Source organism: Aethalodelphis obliquidens, unplaced genomic scaffold, assembly GCF_003676395.1.
Source record: "Aethalodelphis obliquidens isolate GAN/ISIS:26980383/991018 unplaced genomic scaffold, ASM367639v1 scaffold7, whole genome shotgun sequence".
Lineage (NCBI taxonomy): Eukaryota > Metazoa > Chordata > Mammalia > Artiodactyla > Delphinidae > Aethalodelphis > Aethalodelphis obliquidens.
In genome coordinates, this window is record NW_020837951.1 from 2,318,246 (window position 1) to 2,338,643 (window position 20,398).

The 20,398-nt window shown below is 61.8% G+C and overlaps 1 protein-coding gene across 10 annotated transcripts in view; it reads right to left on the reverse strand.

Moving 5' to 3' along the window:
* The window catches only part of VAV2 (vav guanine nucleotide exchange factor 2), a 177,865-nt gene that overhangs the window by 51,996 nt on the left and 105,471 nt on the right, over window positions 1-20,398 (reverse strand). For 9 of the 10 annotated variants that reach the window (XR_003432407.1, XM_027104324.1, XM_027104323.1 and 6 more), the window contains exon 4: window positions 9,966-10,034. The exons of the other annotated variant lie outside the window; for it this stretch is intronic. Coding sequence is in view for 8 of the 9 variants with exons in the window: in XM_027104324.1 (XP_026960125.1) it covers window positions 9,966-10,034 (69 nt within the window). In the remaining variant the exon portion in view is untranslated. The remainder of the gene's footprint in view (window positions 1-9,965; window positions 10,035-20,398) is intronic. 10 annotated transcript variants of the gene reach the window in all.

The following is a 20,398-nucleotide window of genomic DNA, read 5'->3' on the forward strand; positions in this document are numbered from 1 at the left end:
TGCTAAAGCAGCTGTGCCCAGTGCACCTGATGGCTGTGGCCCTTGAATGGAGGAAAAGGAAATGACAGGTGTGGGCTCTGGAGTGGGGGAGGGGTGCAAAATGAGGTCCCCCGAGCGTCTGAAGTGTCCTGGAGTGCAGGGCGGTGACATGGAGGTAGATCCCACGGGGTACGGATCCCGGTCTGTTTCCTCCCTGCAACACGAGCTTGATGACCACCCAGCTCTGCCCTGGCCCTCAGAACCGGAGCCAGCCCCCAGCAGCCCCTGCACACCATCCCACGGCAGAGAGGCAAGGAGTCTGGACCCCCATCTGGGCCTGGTGCACTCACCCCAACCCCCAGCCCAACCTCCCACAGTCATTGAAAAGGACCCCAAGGCCCTGAAAAAACCCGGAAGAGCCTCTGAGTCACCCCAGTGGGAGTCCATCACGGCAGGTGGTCTCGGCTACACCCCGGTTCTTTTCCCATCATCACTCGGACCAACAGAGCCTTGTCTTGGGGTTTCAAGTTATCAGAGGCTGGGTTTCATGGAGAAACTGCACGTCCCCGCCATGCCGGAGCCACCCGTGTACGTAACCGTGCTCGGTCAATGCTGGACCGCAGGGCTGGTGGGTCCCCTTCTCCTTCAGCTCAGGCCGGGGGCTCTCGGGGTGGGAACCTGACTCTCCCAAAAGTGACCCCCGTCGGGGGGAAGCAGTCAGGCGAGTCCGAGATGGATCCTCAGCCCTACCAGTGTCTGGCTCTGCAACTCTGGGCAGGAGAACCTAAGCCTCGGTCTCCCTATCTGCAAACTGAGAATAAGGCCAACCCCCCGGTAGGGTCATTGGAAGGACCAGCCTCAAAGGAGACGACCAGCAGAGGCCCAGCATACAGTAGGTGCTCAATAAGTGACCGTGGCCCACCACCCCGTGGGTGAGAGGGGAGGGTCAATGAGACGATACTTAGCTCCGGGGTCCATGCTCGATCAACAGACACCGGCGGCATTAAATACCTCGGATGTTCGAAACGCATCAGACTAGACAGTTGGGAGCCGGGTGTCAGCACTGATGTGTCCTTGGTAGGTTTCAGAGATCGCCCTTCTCTGTCCATTTGTCCAGGAGAGAGCGGAGGACAATGTGCGCGGGGGAGTCCGGGACCACGGTGGGGACGTGCATGCCTGCTCAAAGATGAGCCTCCCGGCCAAGCCCACGCCACCGCGAGACCTCAGCTCGCCCTTCAGTTGGACGCCACGTGGATGCCACGGCCTCCCCAGCCCCAAGCCCACGTTCCGGGACAGGGACCTCCCTGCCGGCCTCCTCTCCCCTCACCCTTTCACTCCCGCTGCTTTCCGGCAGCAGCTGAGCTGACAGATGCTAAATCCCCCAAATTATTCTGGTCCTGACAATGGCCCGAGATCCTCCAGGAGGGCCCGAGCGTGGCCTGCTGCCCTCCGGAGACGGCAGAAAGCTCGCCTCCCGCCGAGACCCCACGGCCCGCCCCCCGCCCCAGAAGTCTCGCCGGCCTGTCCCAATTCTGGTACAGAAAGTCAGCTGCTCAGAAGAGCCCCCCGCCGCCTATGGAAAATCAAAGAAAAGCCAACAAACTCTCCACTTTCTGCCTCTGGCGAGCCTCTATGTTTATGACGGACATAAAATATCGCTACTGACAGATGCGATACGCACTCTGGCCCCAGGCTGTCTGATGCTGGGAAGCAGGATCCCAAATCGCCGTTAAACTGTTACTAGGAAACCAAACCTGACATCTCCCGACCTCCGTCCACACCATGCAGTGCGGGCGGCAGGGAGAGGGGGCTTCAGAGGGCCCGGAGAAGCCAGCTGTCGGCTGGATGGGCTGCACATGGGGACAGACAGACAGATAAGGCACTGCTAACACTAGGGAGGTCGGCCTCACATGCCCTCAGCGGACCCTCCCCCCAGCAGTCGAGAGAGGGGCTGCTCTCCCTACAGATGGGGAAAGCAGGGCCCAGAGAGGGCAAGATGGTCCCCCAAGGTTGTAAAGCCATTTAGGGGCGCACCTGGAGAAAGAGGCGGCTACCAGATTCCCAGAGGGGGCCCGGCTCGCCCGGCAGTGTGCTTCCGGCCATAACTCACCCTTTTCCAGGGATGCTTTCTAAGCAGCAGAAGAGTCTTCCCACCGTGAGCCAGACTCGGTCACAAGGATGAGGCCCAGAGGACTGTCCTAGCCAAGCAGCAGCTGGCTCCTTTGTCATGTAAAGTGTGCTGTGCGACCGCAGGCCAATCACTTACCCACGCTGAGCCTTCATTTCCCCAACTACAAAATGGGGGCGGGGCCACCCACCTTGCAGGTCCGGAAGGCTGAGTAACAGGGCAAAACTCAAGCACCGGGCCTGGCGCTCAGGGGGACTCACTGAACAGCACCTGGAACCACGCCTGGATCCTTAATATAAGAACAGCAGATGTCCAGGGCCTCCATGGTGTGTGGGGCCCAGCTCAGGTCACCTGCTTTTTCTGTGCTCTGTTCCCTCGAGGATGACCCTCGCGGGGAGCTTTCCTCTGGGGCGTGGGGGACAAATGCAGGAAGACGAGGACAGCACAGTGACGAAGATAATCCTGGTGGACGTTGTCATCTTCTGGGGAAGGGGCACCTCATTCAGCTTCTTGGAGGAGGTGACCTCCGGGCTGGGTTATGTAAGAGGAATAAGGGTTTGGCAACCAATACAGCAGATATTATGTACATGACAGGGTTTTTTATCGTTAAATCCAACGTGTCATGCTTATTCATTTTTTAAAGGAATATTTCTTAAGTGCCACTGTGTGTCAAATCTGTGTTGAACACACGGGAAATAATGTAAGAAGGGCCTAGTCTATCCTCACGGGGTCCTGGAAGTCAGTATCAGGACAGTGATTTGGAGAGGCCTTTATTAGACAGACTTTTGGCCACAGCCCAGCTGGTTCCCGCTTTCTTCTCGAAAACAGTAAAATGAATGCGTACATCCTTCCACACTGGCCTCCCCACCCTACAGAGACTGTGACAGCCTTGTCCTGAAAGGACCCGGGGTTAACTAGGTATTAAAAATAAAAATGCATGTTAAGTCTGTGTCGTATCTGCTGGCCTGCATAATTTAAATATTTAGCCAGGGCAGAGTGGCAACCGGGCATCTGCTCTGCGTTCATTCAGAAGGGCCCCTGTGCTCTCTCTAGCACAGAGGATGAACAAGCTTCTTTCCTGAAGTGCTGCAGGTCAGGGTTTCAAGGTCAATGAAGCCCTGGGCCCCCACGGCAGCCAGGACCTTGCAAAAGTGCACAGGCCCAGGTACCAAGGGGCCGAGATGTCCCTGGAGGGCAGGGCAGGGAGCCTCAGAGCCGTGGGGCGCAGAGCCCAGGGCTGTCATTTGCACCGGCTGCCTCCGTAACCAGAAGAGGGGGGAGCTACGAGCCTGTTTACCGCTCGGGGTGAGGATGGGCTGCCCTCTGGCCAACCGACAGTCCTGCAGCCAGCTCTGGGAGGGCGGGGGAGCATCGGGCATCTTGTCCAGGCCACAGGGGCAGGAGAGCCACTGGGCTGCACACACACGGTGACTCTGGGGCCGGCACGGCTAGCCCTCAGGTCCTGAGTAACAGACACAGCTGAGACCCAGACTCTCCCAGGACCCCAGCCCAAAATTAGGCAGTGGCCGGCCTGGTGGGGGCGGGGACAGGTTTCCTAAGTCACGTTTTGGCAAATCCTATGCACCTTCCATCCCCTTCCAGCAACACCTCCTCTGGGAAGCCCTCCAGGTGTCCTGGCCTGTCGAGGTCTGATCCCAGTGGACACCGCCTGGATAGCTCCTGGGGGGCTTAGAAGAGCTGTAAGAATGAGAACTGCAGGGCCCAGGTCACCGCAGGGCCCCACCAGACAGCCCTGGGGCGGAGAGGGCGGTCAGGCAGGTGGCCTTCTGAGTCAGACCTGCTTCAAGTCCCCTCTGCCCCTCAGCCACAGGGCTCAGTGTGGGGACAGACCCCCGTGTGCTCCGTGGACGCTGGATTCATTCCCTCCATCTGGCCGGTCCCAAAGCCGGGCCGGGCCTCCCAGACTTCCCGTGAGGATGGAGAGCCCCTCGACAGGGAGGCACACAGCTGGCGCTCGCTAAGTGCACACTGTACAAATGAAGGCCTGAACGGCCAGAGGGGAGGCAGCTGGGCCGGTAGACGGGGTGGCCCTGTCCAGCAAGGACCATGGGAGAGCCAAGGCCTGCCTGTGCATGGCTGTCCCCACCTCAGCAGCCCGGAGCCAGGGCGCCCGGTCCGGGGAAGCAGGCTGCAGAGCAGGGGGGAGACCTCCGCGGCATCCAGGGCTCAGGGGACCCTGCCCGTCCCTGTCCAGCCAGGCCCTGCACCAGCCTGAGGAGGGCGGCCACCGACACCGCCACTTTGGGGGCTTTACTGTCAACCCCTTTGGGCCACGGTGGGGTCCGTGTTCTACACGAAGCGGGCTTTCTGGTTTGTTTGTAATGGGGCTGTTTCTGTGTAGTCTGCTTTCAAACTCGTCCCCTCGGAGAAGCAATCCTTTGGGAGAAGCACGAGACGCCCCCAAACCCAGCGACCCGTCCAGGCCTCGCCTTGGGCGTCCCCCACACGTGCAGGTCTCCCGCCGGACGCTGAACTTTCACACGAGGCGGCGTGAACGTAAGGGAACTTCCTTTGTGGGCGGAGCGACAGCTGCCCGTCCCCCGGAGTAGGGGGCCGGCAGGAGGGGCGTGGCCTCCGCCCTCCCAGCAAGCGGCCCCCACCCCCGGACCTGTGCACGCCCACCTCGCTCCCCAGGGACCAGGAAGACCAGCTCCAAGAAGATGCCCCAAAGCCCCTTGAAAGCGGCTTCGACTCGGGGAAACTCCTACATTTCATGCATCTTAAAAAATTACCCCGACGATGCTAACACGACGCCTTTAAAGCTGCGAAGTCATCTTATGACGTAGCAAAGCGCGCAGCTATACATCTACGGATAAGTTATATTCCCCGCCGTGTCACGACCGCATTTGTTTAAGCCTGAGAATCACTTCGATTCCGAGGAAAGCGAAACCGGTGTCAAGGAGCGGCCTCCCCGATCGTGAAACCGTGGCTCCGTCAAGCTCGAGGTGCCCCACGTAGCATCTGGGCCGGTGCTTTCACTCCAGAGACGGGGGAAGTGAGCCCCGAGAAGGATCGAATGGGCCCAGAGAAAGACAGAAAGCCACCATGTGCGGCCGAGACGGACGCGCCCCTGCTGTTCCTCGGCCCGCGTGATGCTCTCTCTCCAGCCGGCAAGGATAACCTTGAGGCGCCCCCTCCACGCCGGGCGCCCCCCAGCACTGAAGCACACCCAGCTGGGGGGTCTCTGCAGGCCTTCTGATGCAGGCCGCGCCTTCCTGGGTATGAGGAGGGTGGTCCTTCCCAGCACGTCCCAGGGTGCTTCGAGGATTCTGCTTTCTTGCAAACACCTTGCGGTGTCTCAAACCTGCCACGCCTCCCCAGGGCGGGCCTTGGCAAGGCTGCTCCTTCCACTGGGACACCAGCCCCACCCTTCAGCCGATTCCCACTTGGGCTCCAAGACTCAGGGGTCACCTCTTCTGAGAAGCCTTCCCTGATTTCTGAGCTGGCGTTCACCCGGCCCCACTCTGGACTCCCATGGTGAGCTGTCTCACGAGGGTCGTTTTTCTGTGTGCAAATCTGGCTCCCAGCCCCTGTGTGGGGGGCTCCCCCAGTGCAGATTCCTAAACCCTGGCCCACCCAGGAGTCGGGCAGGTATGAGAAGGTAGGGGGGCAGCTCCAGGTTCCCGGGAGCACCTGGAAGGAAGCAAGGGGTAGCGGGAGGGACAAGCCATTAGGCAAATGCAAGGTACTAATCGTCAGGGCAGTTTAAAAAGAGGCCTCTCATGTGGGGCTCAGTTTGCTTGATGAAGCGTTTTTTAAGTGGCGCTATTTTGTGTTAATTTTTTCAACCAGCTGCTCTATTATCTGATTATACATTATTCAAGGATCTCAAAAGTGAGCTCAGAGCGCTAGAGAGCATCATCTTAGTTCAGCATCGTCCATTCAAAGGCAGGGGACTCTGCGCTGGTCCGCGGAATGCTGCTCCGAGACCCGGGCTGCCCACGTGGGGCCCCTAAGCCTCACGTGGCTGCGCGCTCGCAAACGTGGCCAGTGGACGGACCCGGCTCCCATTCTGCACGAGAACGTCAGCTACTTCATTAATGATCACGTGTTGAACCAGATGATACACTGGGTTCAGTAAAAATACATTCTTAAAATTCACTTCACCTGTTTCTTTTTTCTCTTTCTGGTGCAGCTACTAGAAAATGAACAATCGCACAGGCGGCTCATGTATGATTTCTCCTGGACGGCGCTGCCATGGCCATTTGGAAACCGGAGACAAAGGCCACGTCCTTGGTAGACCGGGAGGATGGGAACCGCTTCCCCTGCCTGGGCGCTCAGGGTGTGCCCGCTGGGCGCTGTGCTACCGCAGTGTAGCTGACAGCCGACACCGCGTGTTACACACAGGGGAGCCGGGGCGCAGAGACTGGGTGACCTGCCAAAGCCCACGTGGTAGGACACGCCAGGGCCGAGGCCCCAGGTCTGCCCAGAGACGCCCTTGGCTGCTTTGGGAACAAGGCAGAGGCTCCTGTGCAGCCCGGTCGGTGCCCCTGCTTTAGGTGGGTGGAAGGGGGCTCTCAGTGTGGAGTGGCGTCTCGGGGGCTGAGGCTGCAGGGCCCTCAATGACCCGCCAGGGTGACACTGGGGGGCTCTGAAGACACGCCTGGTAGGAACGGCGCCTCTAGCGAGGATTCTGAGGGGCCCACGTGGGAGAGCCACATCTCTCCTCCAGCAATGCCCACACTCGCCCCTCGCAACCCAGCACGCTCCCCACTCCCCACTCCCGCTGCCCATTTCCAGAAAGTGCACAGTAACCAGCTGGTGGCTGAACAAATCCATGACTGATCGACTGACTGAACGGAGAAGGCGTTCTCGGGGCCACGCACAGCTGGCGGTCCCCCACTGGTGCCCAGACCCCCCACCAGGCTCGCCTTTCCCCAAACAGCTGCGGAGCGTCGAGGGGCCCCTTAGAAACGCGAGGTGATCATCCTTTCTGACACCTGGCCAGAGCCCAAAGGAAAGAATTAGCCGGTTCTGCTCGAAACGTCACTCCCCGGCTCCCTGGCGCTGCCTGGCTTCAGATCCGGGCCAGTGCCCCGTTCCCTGCCCCGGGGAGGCCAGGGAAGAAATGACATTTCTGTTTGTGTCTTGTAAACTGCCATGATGGATAAATATGAATCCCAGGTCCGCAGAGACAGGACTCTAGGAAATCTTGATTTTCAGTAAAAGGAGAAGGGGGAAAAAAGCATGAAAAATTTATTAACCTGGAGCCTCTGGGACGAAACCGCAACTTCAAGACTCAAATTCATTCCCCTCCCCTATTAATGTATGATTTACGTTTGCAATAACTGCAGCCATGAGGAACTCATTGGATTAAGGAGGCTCTCTCTTAATGTCATGGAATAATATTATTGAACTGTGTGCAAAGCCGCACATCCCCCAGGCTGGATTCTCCGTGCGAGAGGAATTCCATCCTGTGAGAGGTCAGACACAGGCAGAATAGACCGAGAAAGGGGAAAATGGGCACCCGGGCTCGCTGGCCAACTCACCGCCCAGGAATCCTCCAAACTGAACGTGAAAGAGCCATTGGGACGGGCTAAGCGGGGGGCCTGGCTGGTACAGAGGAAGCCGCACGAGGGCGCCGTGGGCCCCATCATCCTGGAACCCTCAGCCTCTGCTGACCCCTCGTGCATGTCTCGGGAGGGCAGAGACCCCCAGCCTCAGCTTGGGGGTGACTCGGGAGAAATGGCAGATCAGGGCCCGGCACTCAGCACTGGGCAAGGGGCTCCCCGGACCCTGGGGGGGGGGCACTGACTTTGCATGGTGGGGAGGTGAGGGTACAGGCTCGGGGTAAGACGGCAGCTCTGCCGCTCCCTCGCTGAGTGACGTGGGCCAGTAGCTTCCCTCCCGAGGCCTCAGTTTCCTTATCTGTAAAGCGGGGGCGCCCCTAGAACACCCCTCAGGAGGAGACTGTGGGGCGGAGTGGGGCACAGAAGGAGATGAACATTATCGCTTGGGATGCGCTGTTAGGCCGAGGGCACGGGGTGCCAGCTGCTGGGGGGACGGTGACATGGAGATGCAGGGACTGACCTCGGGAACCTTCCGGTCTATCACAGTGCACCCCACAAACACCCCAAAGGCCACACAGGGGTGTGGGTGCTCTGTGATGCGTGGGGTGTGAGTGAGGATGCTGGCTGGGCGGGCGGATGGACGGAGGGTGAGAGGCTTCCCAAAGTGGGGGGCGCTTCGGCCCGGACTTGGCAGACAGGGAGAGGCTCTCCACGGCGGAAAATGCCAGGAGGGCGGGCGGGAAGCAGCCCCAGCGCGGAGCTCAGCCAGCAAGGGGGCTGCAGACGGGGGGGGGGACCCCTGGGGGCCTCCCTCCGGCCGTGCCTCTCTGAGCCTCGGCTTCCTCACCCCTTACAGGGGGTGGGGGAAGGTGGGCAGCCACTCATGCAGCCCCGCGCCTCGGGAGGCCCCGTGGGTTGGAGTGCACCTTTCTCGAAATTTCCAGGTCCCCCTCTGATTCCTGGGACTGGGCAGTAGCACCCAGGTAGGGAGCCCCAGGCCCTGGTTGGGACTCGTGTGGACCCTGGGCCCCATTTACCCCCTCAGGGTGCTCTCCACCCTCGGACCCACATGGGGTCGACCAGGTGTCCCGAGGATCGCCACCATTCACACTGGGGTCAGCCCAGTTTCCGGAAGATGGGCTGGTGGCAGCTATGCCCACTGGCCAGTGAGTGTTTCACTCACAGATCACATAATGTTGGGCCGCCAGCTTGCTGCCCACAGGCTGATTCTTCAATGACTCCAATTATTTAAACGGACAGAGATCCTGCAAAGAATATCCCATATCCTAGAAGCAGCCTGGACGGGGGCGTGGAACAAGCCGGGGGCTTTGAACAGCGAGTGCACAGCAAATCCCGGCTCTTACTCTGATTATGATTCTTATTCCCAGTCTGTGCTGTAAGACGAAGGAGAGAGAGGCCACGAGTCTTCCCAGAAGGAACGGCCGTTTATCCGGGAACAAAGACAGGAAAGAGGCCCCCAGGGGCAGGAATCCGGGGAAGAGGGTCGTGGGCCTGCCAGGTCAGGACCACGTGGGACAACCCCACAGCCTGGGCAAGCCCATCATCTCCCGGGCCTCGGTCCCCCCCCTGCAGGATAGGGCGGCCCTGCCAGCTCCACGCCGCCGCCCCTTCTCCGAGCAGCAGGCCACGTGACCCCACCCCCGGCCACAGCTGACCACACAGAACCCAACCATCTCTTCTGGAAGAACCGCTGCCCAGGGATTCCTGCCAGTCCCTGGGGGGCTCCAGGACCATAAGGTGAAACGGCCGGGGAGGGGCAGCTGGACCCAGGCTGCATGAGATGGTGCAAGAAATCCTCGGAGAGAGGAATCGGGGGGACTCGGGGCAGGCAAAGACGGGGCCTTGGGAGAAGGGGAGACGCCCCAGTGGCTTCAGGTGGCCTGGCCTTGGCCCAGCCCCAGCCCGTGTCAGGCCACGAGACAACCCGGAATCACCATCTGCCTTTGCCTGTAACCTGTGCTCCAGGGGCCCCAGCTTCCGGAAACGCCAGCTCTCTCCCATCCGCAGCACAGCCTCCAAGGGCCGAGCTAGGACACCTCCCCAGCCCCACTGCAGCTTCGACAGAGAAGCCCGGCAAAAGCCAGCCCTCGTCACACCTGAGCCTGGGGAGGAGGGCCGCAGCCACGTCACCAGCAGACACGCTGGGAGCCTCCTGGAATGTGGGGTGAAGAACCGCGCATCCTTCCGGCAGGGGAGCCACACCACCACCCCCGTGGGGACGGCCCGTGCAGACGGCCGAGACCAGCGCCCGTCGAGGGGGCCCGCGTGAAGCCCCGCTCCCTACCCTCCCCCGCCTGCCTCCTTACTCTGCCAGTTCCTCCAGGCTGCGGTAGACGTCATCGTCATTCTCCGCGGTCTCCTCCGAGGGGAAGGGCCTGTGGGAGAGGAGACGTCAGGGGAGTGAGCAGGTCTCAGTGGCACCGCCGCCCTGGCCGGGCCCCCAGCCTGTGGTCCACCACGGGACCCCCGGAGCGAGCACAGGAGCAGGCGGGCTTCTGTCCGCTCCCTCGTGGAAGGAAACAGGGTGCACGTTATGTGGCTGTGATGCAGGACCACCCAGATGGACGTGCCTAGAATGAGGACCCCATGCCCAGCTCGGCCCCGGACACCGGAAGTCGGTCCCTCTGTCCAGGTCACGGCATCCCTGTTGGCAAACGAGGGAACCGGGTCAGGGACAGCAGGAAGCTTCCGTCCGCGCAACTATCCTGCTTCCACACGCCAGGGGGATCCCAGACACGGGGATGTGGGCTCCCCTGGGCATCCTCGGTGGGGAGCATGGGAACCTGTCTTTAGGAGACAGAAAGGGTGGGCCGTGAGCCCCAAACTTATCTGGACTTGAGACCCTTATTTTCCATGAAAATCTCCCAGTTCTGTATTGGGGGATGCCCAGGGTCCCCGCAAACTCTGTCACCCCAAAGACGCATCTGGGAGGAGGAAGAGAAGGGCCCAGGAGTCAGAAAGCTTCCCGCTGGTGTGAGGAGGGTGGCATGGCAGGGTCGTCACCTGCAGACAGGCGTCTACCCCGGCAGCTCAGAATCTGTGGGAGGGGAACTCACGGGGAGGAAAAGGGGGCTCCCTGCGAACGCGGGGTCTCGGGCCGCACCTGTCACTACTGCAAAGTGAACCTGGGCCTGACTCCTGGGAAAGGGGGTGGAGCCAGCCCACGCTGCCCAGGTGCTGGGGGCTGGCCAGTACAGGTGAGGAGTGTTAGGGCGTGAGCTGCAGGTGACACAGCCCTGGGTGCAGCTGGGCTCACGGGAAGGAATGCAGGCGCGGCACCGGCCCCAGCCCCGCCTGCACGTGGCACGTGCTCGCGGGGAGGGTGGGTGAGCCCACCGGCTCTGTCACCCCGAACGGAACAGTGCATTCTGGGTAAAGAAGCGATGGGGGTGGAAATGGGAAGGGCACGCTGTTGGCACCATACCCACACCTGGCCCCCCCATGCCCACCACCAGCACAGGGAGCCCATGCAGCAGCCCTTCAAGGAAATGGGCTTCCGACACACTCTCCGGGGCTCCCCGGGGTGCCCTGCACACCCACGTGCAAGCGCCCACTCCTGCCTCTCCCACAGGGACCTGCAGACGGGTGCATGGTCCCCACGCCAGGCACAGAGGCCAGCCTCCAGGAGGATGGGGCCGGAGGGGGGTGAATGCTGCCAGGGAGAGGGAGCTGCCAGCTCGTTCGAAAGCAATGGGCCCAAATTAACCACCTCCATGGAGACGAAAACGCCCCTTTGGTTGAAACGAGCATCTCCCCATCTCCCAGGGCACGGGTTCTGGTAGGAAGTCTGTTATTAACGATCTCACAGGAGACCCGGCTGGCAGCCTCCTTGCTGGGGGTCAGGCTGACGTGCTCAGCAGGGCAGTCCAGTGGGGATGGACGCCTGGACCCTGTAGCTTCCACTACCAAGGCTCGGGGCCTGTGCTCCATGGGGTGGGGTCCTGGGGAGCCCACTGAGCCAGCAGCTGGAGCCTGGGTCCTGCCCAGCTCTGTCACAGAGTTGCATGGCCCTGGGTCTGAGGTCCCAAGGCAGACCCACCAGACCAGGGGTCCCCATCACCTGCGGCTTCATGGCGGTAGCTCATGGCATAGCCCAGCCTGACCTCTCTGTGGTGGGCTCCCCCTCCTCCCTGTGGCTCTCCCCCGCTTCCTCGCATCACCGTGACAATGGCATCCCCCACTGGGCATCATGTGGCAAGAAGGAAGGAGGACAGACGTGTGTCTTCGGGTCACAGGGAGAGCTGCAAGCCATCAAGACGCCCTGGCCCTCAGCAGACGAGGGACCCTCACTGACCAGCCACGGTTCCAGCCAGGAAACCACTCCCACGATACAGGAGAACCGGAAGCCGACCCAGATCCCACGTGGTTGACGGGGTGCTGGAACCGAGCTCTGGTTTCTTCAAAGTCAGTCGAACGTCAGTCACCCCGACTGCCGAAGGTTCCGGCCCCCACCCTACTGATCACAGGAAATCTCAGGCCAGGCTGAGACGTGACTGCAGGACCCAGAAGTGGAGCGTTCCCCCAAAACCACTCCCTGACCAGCTTTCCACCAGCTTGACCACTCTCTCAGCCTGGGTCCACTTCCGCCTAGCACGGTGCCTGACATTAGAGAGGCATGGATGGACGGACGGATGGATGGATGGATGGATGGATGGATGGATGGATGGATGGATGGAGAGACAGACAGATGCGTGGGTGGGTGGATGAATGGTTGGATAGATGGATGGACAGATGGACAGACGGATGGACAGATGGATGGATGGGTGGGTGGGAGAACAGGTCGGTGGGAGAGGGATGGGATTTGTGGGTTGATGGACAGATGAATGAGTGAGTGGGTGGGGGCACGGGGGTGGAAGGATGGATGGGTGGCCAGGAGGACAGGTTCAGCGGGGGTGGATTCGTTGGGGAATGGATGGGTGCACAGATAAATGGATCGTAGATATTCTCAAGCTATTCTCAAGATATTCCAAAACAACAAGTGGCAGCCTCCAATTAGATACAAGGAAGCATTTTCCAGAAGCGCTCATGAGGATCCACGCAGAGGTACCCGAGTCAGCCCTGAGCTGTGACTTCACAACCCTGACCCTGACTTAACCCCGAGGAGACGCATTGGCACAGAGGGCATTTCTGGGGCCACGTTCCAGCTGTAACTTCAAGCCCGAGAGGGGCTGGAGCAGGTGTGACTCCCGGGTCACTTGCAACAAGGCCTGGCTCCACCCTCCCGTCTCAGGCACCCGCTGATCATCCAGACCCCACCGCGCAGCATCTGCCACCCCCGCCATCAATGCCCCCCTCCCCGGTTAGACCAGAGATCCAGACGTTCATGGTGGAGCTCATTTGTTCTTGAAGAGGAGGGGATGAGAATCAAGTATGCAGAACGGCACAGAAATGCCCGTGGGCCAGACACCAGAGTGAGGCCATCCGGGTCCTCAGGGCGGGGGGGCCGGGGGTCAGGGCGGGGCTGGGTTCCTCTTATCCCATCAGACCCTTCCTGAGGACGCATTTCCTCGTGCTCCGCTTCTGGGAAGCCAAGTTTCCCACTCGCACCACTGAGGGAATTACAGGGATGCCCAAGCCGGAAGCAGAAAAGCTGCCACGTGCCAAGATATCCCCAACAGAGTCCATGCGTCAGGCTGCGTCAAATCCACCCCAGCACCCCGTCCTCCGGGGGGGCGGGGGGCAGGGATGAGAGGCTCAAGCCACTGCTTCAAGGTTCCACCAAATTACGCCTCCCACCCTGAGGTCAACGTGAGCATCCGGCTGCCTGGCCGGCACGGCCGTGTGTGGGCAGGACGATGACAGCGCCAGTGCCAGAGGCTAGGGGGGTCCCCCGCTAGAGGAAGAAGGCCCCAAAACACGGCACCCTAAGGGAGTGGCTGAGCCCAACCCCCCGAACAAAGAGCAGAGGGGGGCACAATTCTTACGCCAAACCACGCCTTGCTCTCCGCCCCCCATCCATTGGGTGGTTCCTGGACACCTGCCCTGAGCTGGGCTTGGGGGCTGCCATTGTCACTGCTTCAGGGAGAAGGCGCAGCCTGAACGCAGCTCTGGGATCAATAAATCAGCCTCTGGTCCTTGTCCGCGGAGCTTCCTTGAGAATCTGCTGTAAAACCATGGCCTCTGAAAAGTGCCCGCGTGCGTAGCTGTGCGTACGGCCGCGTGGGGACAGGACACGTGGTCGGGAAGGGGGCAGACCTGATGCTCCGGGGTCATGGCATGAAGGTGGCGGACACAGGTGCACGCCAGCTGGGACCCAGGAGCAGTCGGATGGGGACACTGGAAGACCCTGCACGGCGGGCAGCAGGCCCGATTTATAGGACAAGAAACCCAGGAGCCAACGAGAGGACCCCTTGGGAGGAGGCGCCAGGTCTCCAGGTTCTGTGGGTGGGGGGGAGATTCTGTGGGTGGGGGGGAGATTCTGTGTGTTGGGGGAGAACTCGTCCAGCTTCACCTCTTCCCATGCTGTGCTGGGGGACTTGGGGCCTGGACACAGGGTTCCAGGGCAGTGCAGCCCACTTGTCGGCACTGATGTACTATTTTTCCAGGCAGCAGCCTGATTTTCATGCGCTTCAAACCCAGCTCCGGTGCAGCACTCAGTGTGCCGACCCCTCCTGCTATCTGGCAGCGGCCTCCCCTGCGTTATCCAATCCAACCCAGGGCTCCACCAGGCGGGGCTATGTGGTGGCTCCCGCGCCTGCTTCCCTGGGGGTCCCTCCACCCCAGACCAGGGAGCCCCAGGCACACAGCAGGTGCACATCTCATGACTGTGCTGTCTGCAGACGGCCCGCCAGGACAGAGAACGTTGCTACCTAGAGCCATTGCTCTACACCCTGGCAAGAAGCCAAAACAGAGACCCCCCCACTGCCACTGTCACCTTCCTTTTCAGGAAGACCCTGTGGGGGGAACTAAGAACCAGGCTTCGGCAGGTAATAGATCTGGGGTCCAATCCTGGCTCTGCTGCAGACTCGCTGTGTGACCCTGAGCAGGAAACTCTCCCTCTCTGAAACTCAGTCTCCCCAGCTGTAGAATGGGGGCAGTAGTCATTGTTAAGATTAAACGAGATAACACACGTAAGCCTCACAGCCCAGGTCCTTGCTCCCAGCAAGTGTGACAGCCTGAGTCACTTTTCCTCCCCTTCTCGGGGGCTCATCCCAGGAGTCCACTTCCAAGTCCAGGGCCTCAGACTCAGGCAGTCCCCACTGTCCCCACGGCCTCCTGAGCAGCAGCCCCCGTGGGCCCACCCCGGGTTTCCGTGACAATTAGGAAATGCCCCTCACCCAGGTGCCTCCAGCCCTGCCCCAGGCCCGTGGGGTCAGCACCACCACGGGGTCCTCCAGCCCACCCTGCTGAGGTCGTCCTCCCTGGGGGCCTGGAAGAAGAACGGCATATCCAAACAAACGCTCATATTCGGGAGGTAAGAAAGCCTCGGGCCCGACCACCGAGCGCCACGCAGAGAATCTAGGACACAGGGTTTATTTTTCCACGCTTCAGATGAAAGCGACCCGGGCCCAAGACGGCTCTTCACTTCTCCATCCTTCACTTGGCGTGTGCAGGGAGGAAAGTGGAAATTCAACTCACAGAAAAGCGCTCCCTGCAAAGTGACCTCCAAGGTCCGTGTTCGCCAGCAGCATCACAGAGGAGCCCCATCGGCAGATGCCCCTGGTCCTCCTTGGCTGGCCCGGGGCGTCCGAGAGAAGGGGCAGAGCCTTGGGTTCCCACCCTGGAGGGCGAGACCAGCTCACGGTCCCCAGAGAGCAGACTTGGCCTCAGAGGGCACCTGTCCTGCCGGGGTGACCACCGCCCAGCTTGCCCCGGACAAGGGAGTTACCAGGGATGCGGGAACTCCAGGGCTAAAACTGGGACGAGCCGGCCGCCCCAGTCGGGCACGTGGCGGACAATGGTGCCCCATTTACGGCGCTGGCGCTACCTGGGAGCCCTCAGAGGTCGCTCCCCCAGTCGGGCAGGACACAGTTTCCGAAAATGGCCTGAGAATTAGGTGCAGTGGGCCTGCGGAAGGCCTGGCACGGGGCCCGGCGCCGGGACACTACTGGGTTCAGCCTCACCTCACCAGGGGTGATGGGGGCCCAGGCAGTTGCTAGGTGAGCAGGAAGAGAGCAGGGTGGGCGGGAGACACCGGGAATACCCGGCCCACAGGGCACTGGGCCACACCCCGCGACGTACCACTTTGCCAGGGAGCCGGCAGCCAGGAAGACTTCAAAGGCACATCAAACCGCAGCCTGAAGGCCCCGGCAGAGGCCCATTTAATTATTCAAAGAGTCACCTGGGTACCGCCTGCTAATTGGCAGGGAGGCCTTGAAGCACTGGATTTTGCTTATTAAAAACGGCTCTCCAGCTCAACAGCCCGACCGCCCAAACAAGCAAGGGATCATGTCCCTCTCTCCAGCCCACCATGCAGATGGGCCACCGTATCAGGGGCTGCGACGGGCCCCTCCACCCACTCCCACCACGAGGGCCACACAGGGCTAAAGGGCATGGGGACGGCCACAAAGGTATAGACGGCAGGAGGAGGAAAGGGAAACCGGGAGGGCTTCCCGTAGGAGATGCGGGGGAGCTGACCTGGAGAGCAAGGTCTAATTTGAGTTCAGAGCTCCAGCCCTGCGTCAGACAGACGGGGGGCTGGAATGGGCCGCACAGCTTCCTGGCCCCTGAGCTGGCCAAGGGACCTGAGTTAACTCACCTGTAAAATGGGTGAGTTAAAAATAAGCCACCTGCTTCACACACAGGCCGTGTATGAAGCTTCATGACGTGCGGTGTGGCTGTGCCCTCCCACAGGGCCTGGCCCGTAAGGAGGTGAGGTGATGGTCAAGATTTAGGGGCTGGAGGAAGCGGCCTGGGCAGAGGGGATCACACCGGGCACACTAGGGGGTGTGCGGTCTCAGACAGGCTGGGGCAGAGCAGAAGCAGGCTGAAGGGCCAGGTGGGGCAGGAGTCCGATGGGGACCAAGGCGGAGGGAGGGAGTGATGGATGGGCCGGCCCAGGTGCCACCACCAGGACCTTAAGCCCAAGTCAGCACAGAGGTAGGAGGTCTCGAGGTCCCCCTGTGACGTCTGCGGAGGCAGTCGGGGGACGAGGTGCGGCCGCGGCTCCAGGCGACCGGGGGAGACCCAAGTGAACCCCCAGATGCCAGCCAGGCGGTTTCAACCTTTGCTTCCAGAACCCTAGTGAGGCAGAGGGGGACACTGACCTTGGGTCAGGAGAGAATGGTTTGTTTCCCGCCATCCCATTGTCTGAGAGAGGGAGGGGCCTGGAGCTGCTGCTGAGACAGAGGAACGCGGTTTCTCAGCAGCTGCGATGCTCAACAGACTCTTGACTTTCCGGCCCGCTTCTCGGAACGGCTGCAGTTTGGAGCGGAAAGGCCAGTGGGTCAGCGGGGCCGAGTCCCCTGCAGCCACTCGGCTGTTTTCCTTTCATGCCACCTTGACCTCTTCCCAGGGGACACCTGCCTGGCCTAGACGGGAAATCCCGGCGGCCTGCCAGGGCCCCGCCCGGATGGAACGCTCTAGAAACGGCCATCGGGGAACGAGAGGCATCACAGAGAGGCCACACAGCCAGCATGGGGGCTTCCCAGAGCCACAGCCCGTACGGCCCGCCCCGCAACAGCCTCTCTTTCCAGCCCAAGGCCCAAGGCCTCTCGCAGCCCCGTTTTCACCAGCAGACTCTGCACAAAAAGTTTCCGCACTGCTCACTCATGCGCCAGGGTCCGTTGGCCGCGCCCAAGCGCAGTCGGGGCCCCAGGGGATGGACCGGGGCAGGCTCGGCTCCAAGGAGGAAGCAGGCCGGGCAGGCGGGTGGCTCTGGCCAAGGCTCCAGAGCCCATCGGCTGCGGGGCAGGGATGGGGCCCCCCACCAGGGCAGCTCTGAGCATGCATGGAAAGCTACACCCTGGAACACCGGGCGGCTACTGGAAACACTCTTCCCTTTTCTCCTTCTCCACGTCCAAAGCTGTCTGCTCCCCGAAATGCCCCTTCTGGCCCTGTGAGGCCTGTAACAGCAGAGCAGGGCCCCAGCTGCCCCCTGACCCTCCCCCTGCTCCCCGGTCACGGCCCGGCCGCACTGGACACGGTGACAGTGGCCCGTCTGGGTCACATCCGGGCACAGCAGTGAGAGAAAGAGAAGAACCGGTAGTTGGCTGTGCCAGCAGCAGCCACACTGCTGGCTCTGGACGGTAAACCCACTGGGACGTGTCAGAAAAGCAGATCTTCCGGGCTTCCCTGGTGGTGCAGCGGTTGAGAATCCGCCTGCCAATGCAGGGGACACGGGTTCGAGCCCTGGTCTGGGAAGATCCCATATGCCGCGGAGCAACTAAGCCCGTGCGCCACAACTACTGAGCCTGTGCTCTACAGCTCTCGAGCCACGACTACTGAGCCCACATGCCACAACTCCTGAAGGCCGTGCGCCTAGAGCCCGTGCTCCGCAACAAGAGAAGCCACCGCAATGAGAAGCCTGTGCACCGCAACAAAGAGTAGCCCCCGCTCGCCACAACTAGAGGAAGCCCGCGTGCAGCAACGAAGACCCAACACAGCCAAAAATAAAGAAATTTATGTTTTAAAAAAGCAGATCTTCCTCGTAGATACATGGAGGCTAGGAGACTAGCTGGGGACCCTCCTCAGGGATCTGGGGGGACCCGGAGCGGGGGTTCTGAGAGACCACCAAGCCGCTGTGTGACCTCAGGCAAGACCCCTCCCCTCTCTGAGCCACGTTCTCCCACCTCCGAGAACAGATGGTGGCTGGGGGGCTGGGGTGTCAGAGCTGGAGGCACTCCTCTCCCCTCCCCCCACTTCCTGCCGGTCTGCTGGGAAGTGAAGGGTCAGCCCCTGGCCCTTCCACCAAGTCCTAAGAAGGCCTCTGCAGGCCCGCAGGGAGGGTCCTTCCCCTTGGTGGGTCCGCCAGGACGGAGAGGGCAAACCTGGGCCTGCCTGCAATCACCCCCGCCTCCCCACACCTCTGGCCGGGGCAGGCATCACTAGTCGATCTCTGTGGCAGAGCTGGGGTGGGTGATGCTCCAGCCGGAAGACTGGTCTGTGGACTCCGGTTAGAGAAGCAGGTCCTCTTTCTGGGGCAGTTCTGGCCAGCCCTCCACCTACTGCCCAGAGGAGGGGACTGTTCCAGGGCAATTGGGCCAAGCCCCTACCGCCGGGCTGAGGGTCTGGGGTGGAGGTAGGAACACACACACCCTGCTGAAAGGACACAAGTGAAATCCAAGCCCTCCCCCCAGTTCACAAACGAGGGGTCCAGGAAAGGCCTCTGGATGGGGGTGTCCTCAGGTTTCCCCATCAGTCACGACAGCCCCCCACAAGATGGGGGTTACCGTCTCATCGCAAATGAAGACACCAAGACCCAGAGAGGTAGAGAAAGTTGCCCGAAGAGACCAGCCAGGAAGTGACAGAGCCGGGCTTGGAGCCAGGACTATTCCCAAGAGGGGTCAGAGCAGGGAGGAAACCCAGGCGGGAGCAAGCCTGCGTTCCCCGCCCCTGCCCAGGCGTCCGGCAGCATCTGCGCTGCAGCTCTTGGTCATCCAGAGGGACTGACCTGCCAAGCGGGTGGGTGGGGTGTCACTCCCTGCACCGCCAGCCCCTCCTGTGGCCTATCAGGCTCTCGCTCCCCTCCCCCGAGCCACCATCTCTCCGGCCTGGACACCCACGGCAGCCCCTCACTGGTCCTGGCCTCCACCCTGGAGCCCCTGCAGTCCACACGGGGCCAGCAGTTTCTAGACAAAATCTCAGAGGCCACTGCCTGCTGAAACGACCCCCAGGGCTTCCCCTCACACTCAGAGAGACAAGAGACCCCCCACCCTGCCCACCCCTCCCAACACCATCTTCCTCCCACCCCCGGCCCCTCTCCATCCCACAGGGACACCAAGCACATCCCCTCCCCGCCCCCACCCCCCAGCCCCTCTGCCTGGGCCTCCGATGCCCAGACCTGTCCACACTGGTTCTGCTCACTCCTCGGGGGCCGGCCAGATCGAGGCCACGTCCTCGGAGAGGGGCGCTGACCACTGCATCTGAGGGCCTCCGTCCCTCCTTCTGCCGCCGTAGCCTCAGACTCATCCCCCTGGAGCAGGTGCACACGAGTGGTGACGGTGCAGGGCAAGGTGCGTGCCCGTGTTTGGGCAGCAGGCTGCTCTGGGCTCGTGGGACGGCACCGACAGGACTGCTGCCCCCCACGTGTCCCGGGGGTCCGGCCTGGCCACTTCAGAGCAGAGGATTGGACTGCAGCCCTTCTGGATGGTGCCAGCCCTGGGTCTGGAGGTGGCCCTGGGCAGGGAGGGCTGGGCTCGGGCCAGCTGTCCAGCTCACCTTGGAGTCTGTAGGGCCGAGGGCCCGGCCAAGCCTCAGGGCCGGGCTCCAGGCCTCGGCGTTAATCAGAACCACTGGTGCCTCACTGCTGCCCTCCCGAGCCGGACGCCCATCCCGTCCAAACCCCCCTCCCGGACTGCCAGTCAGATTCCCAAGCTGGAGAGACGTGCAGGGCCCGTGGGAGCTCAGTGGCAGGGCACCCAGCCTCCTGCAGCCGCCGAGCCCACCGGGGGCGGGGCCAGGACCACGCCTCAGCCGTTGGGCGGCCCCGCGTCCCATCGCATGGTGGAGGGCCGGACCCTCCAGGGCCGAGCAGGGTACAGGCCTGCCCTGGTCTCCCTACCAGTGACCCCAAAGGGAACAGTGAGGCTCAGCTGCCCCCAGGGTCAGCAGGTGAGACCCGAGGCTGGTTTCCCAGCCC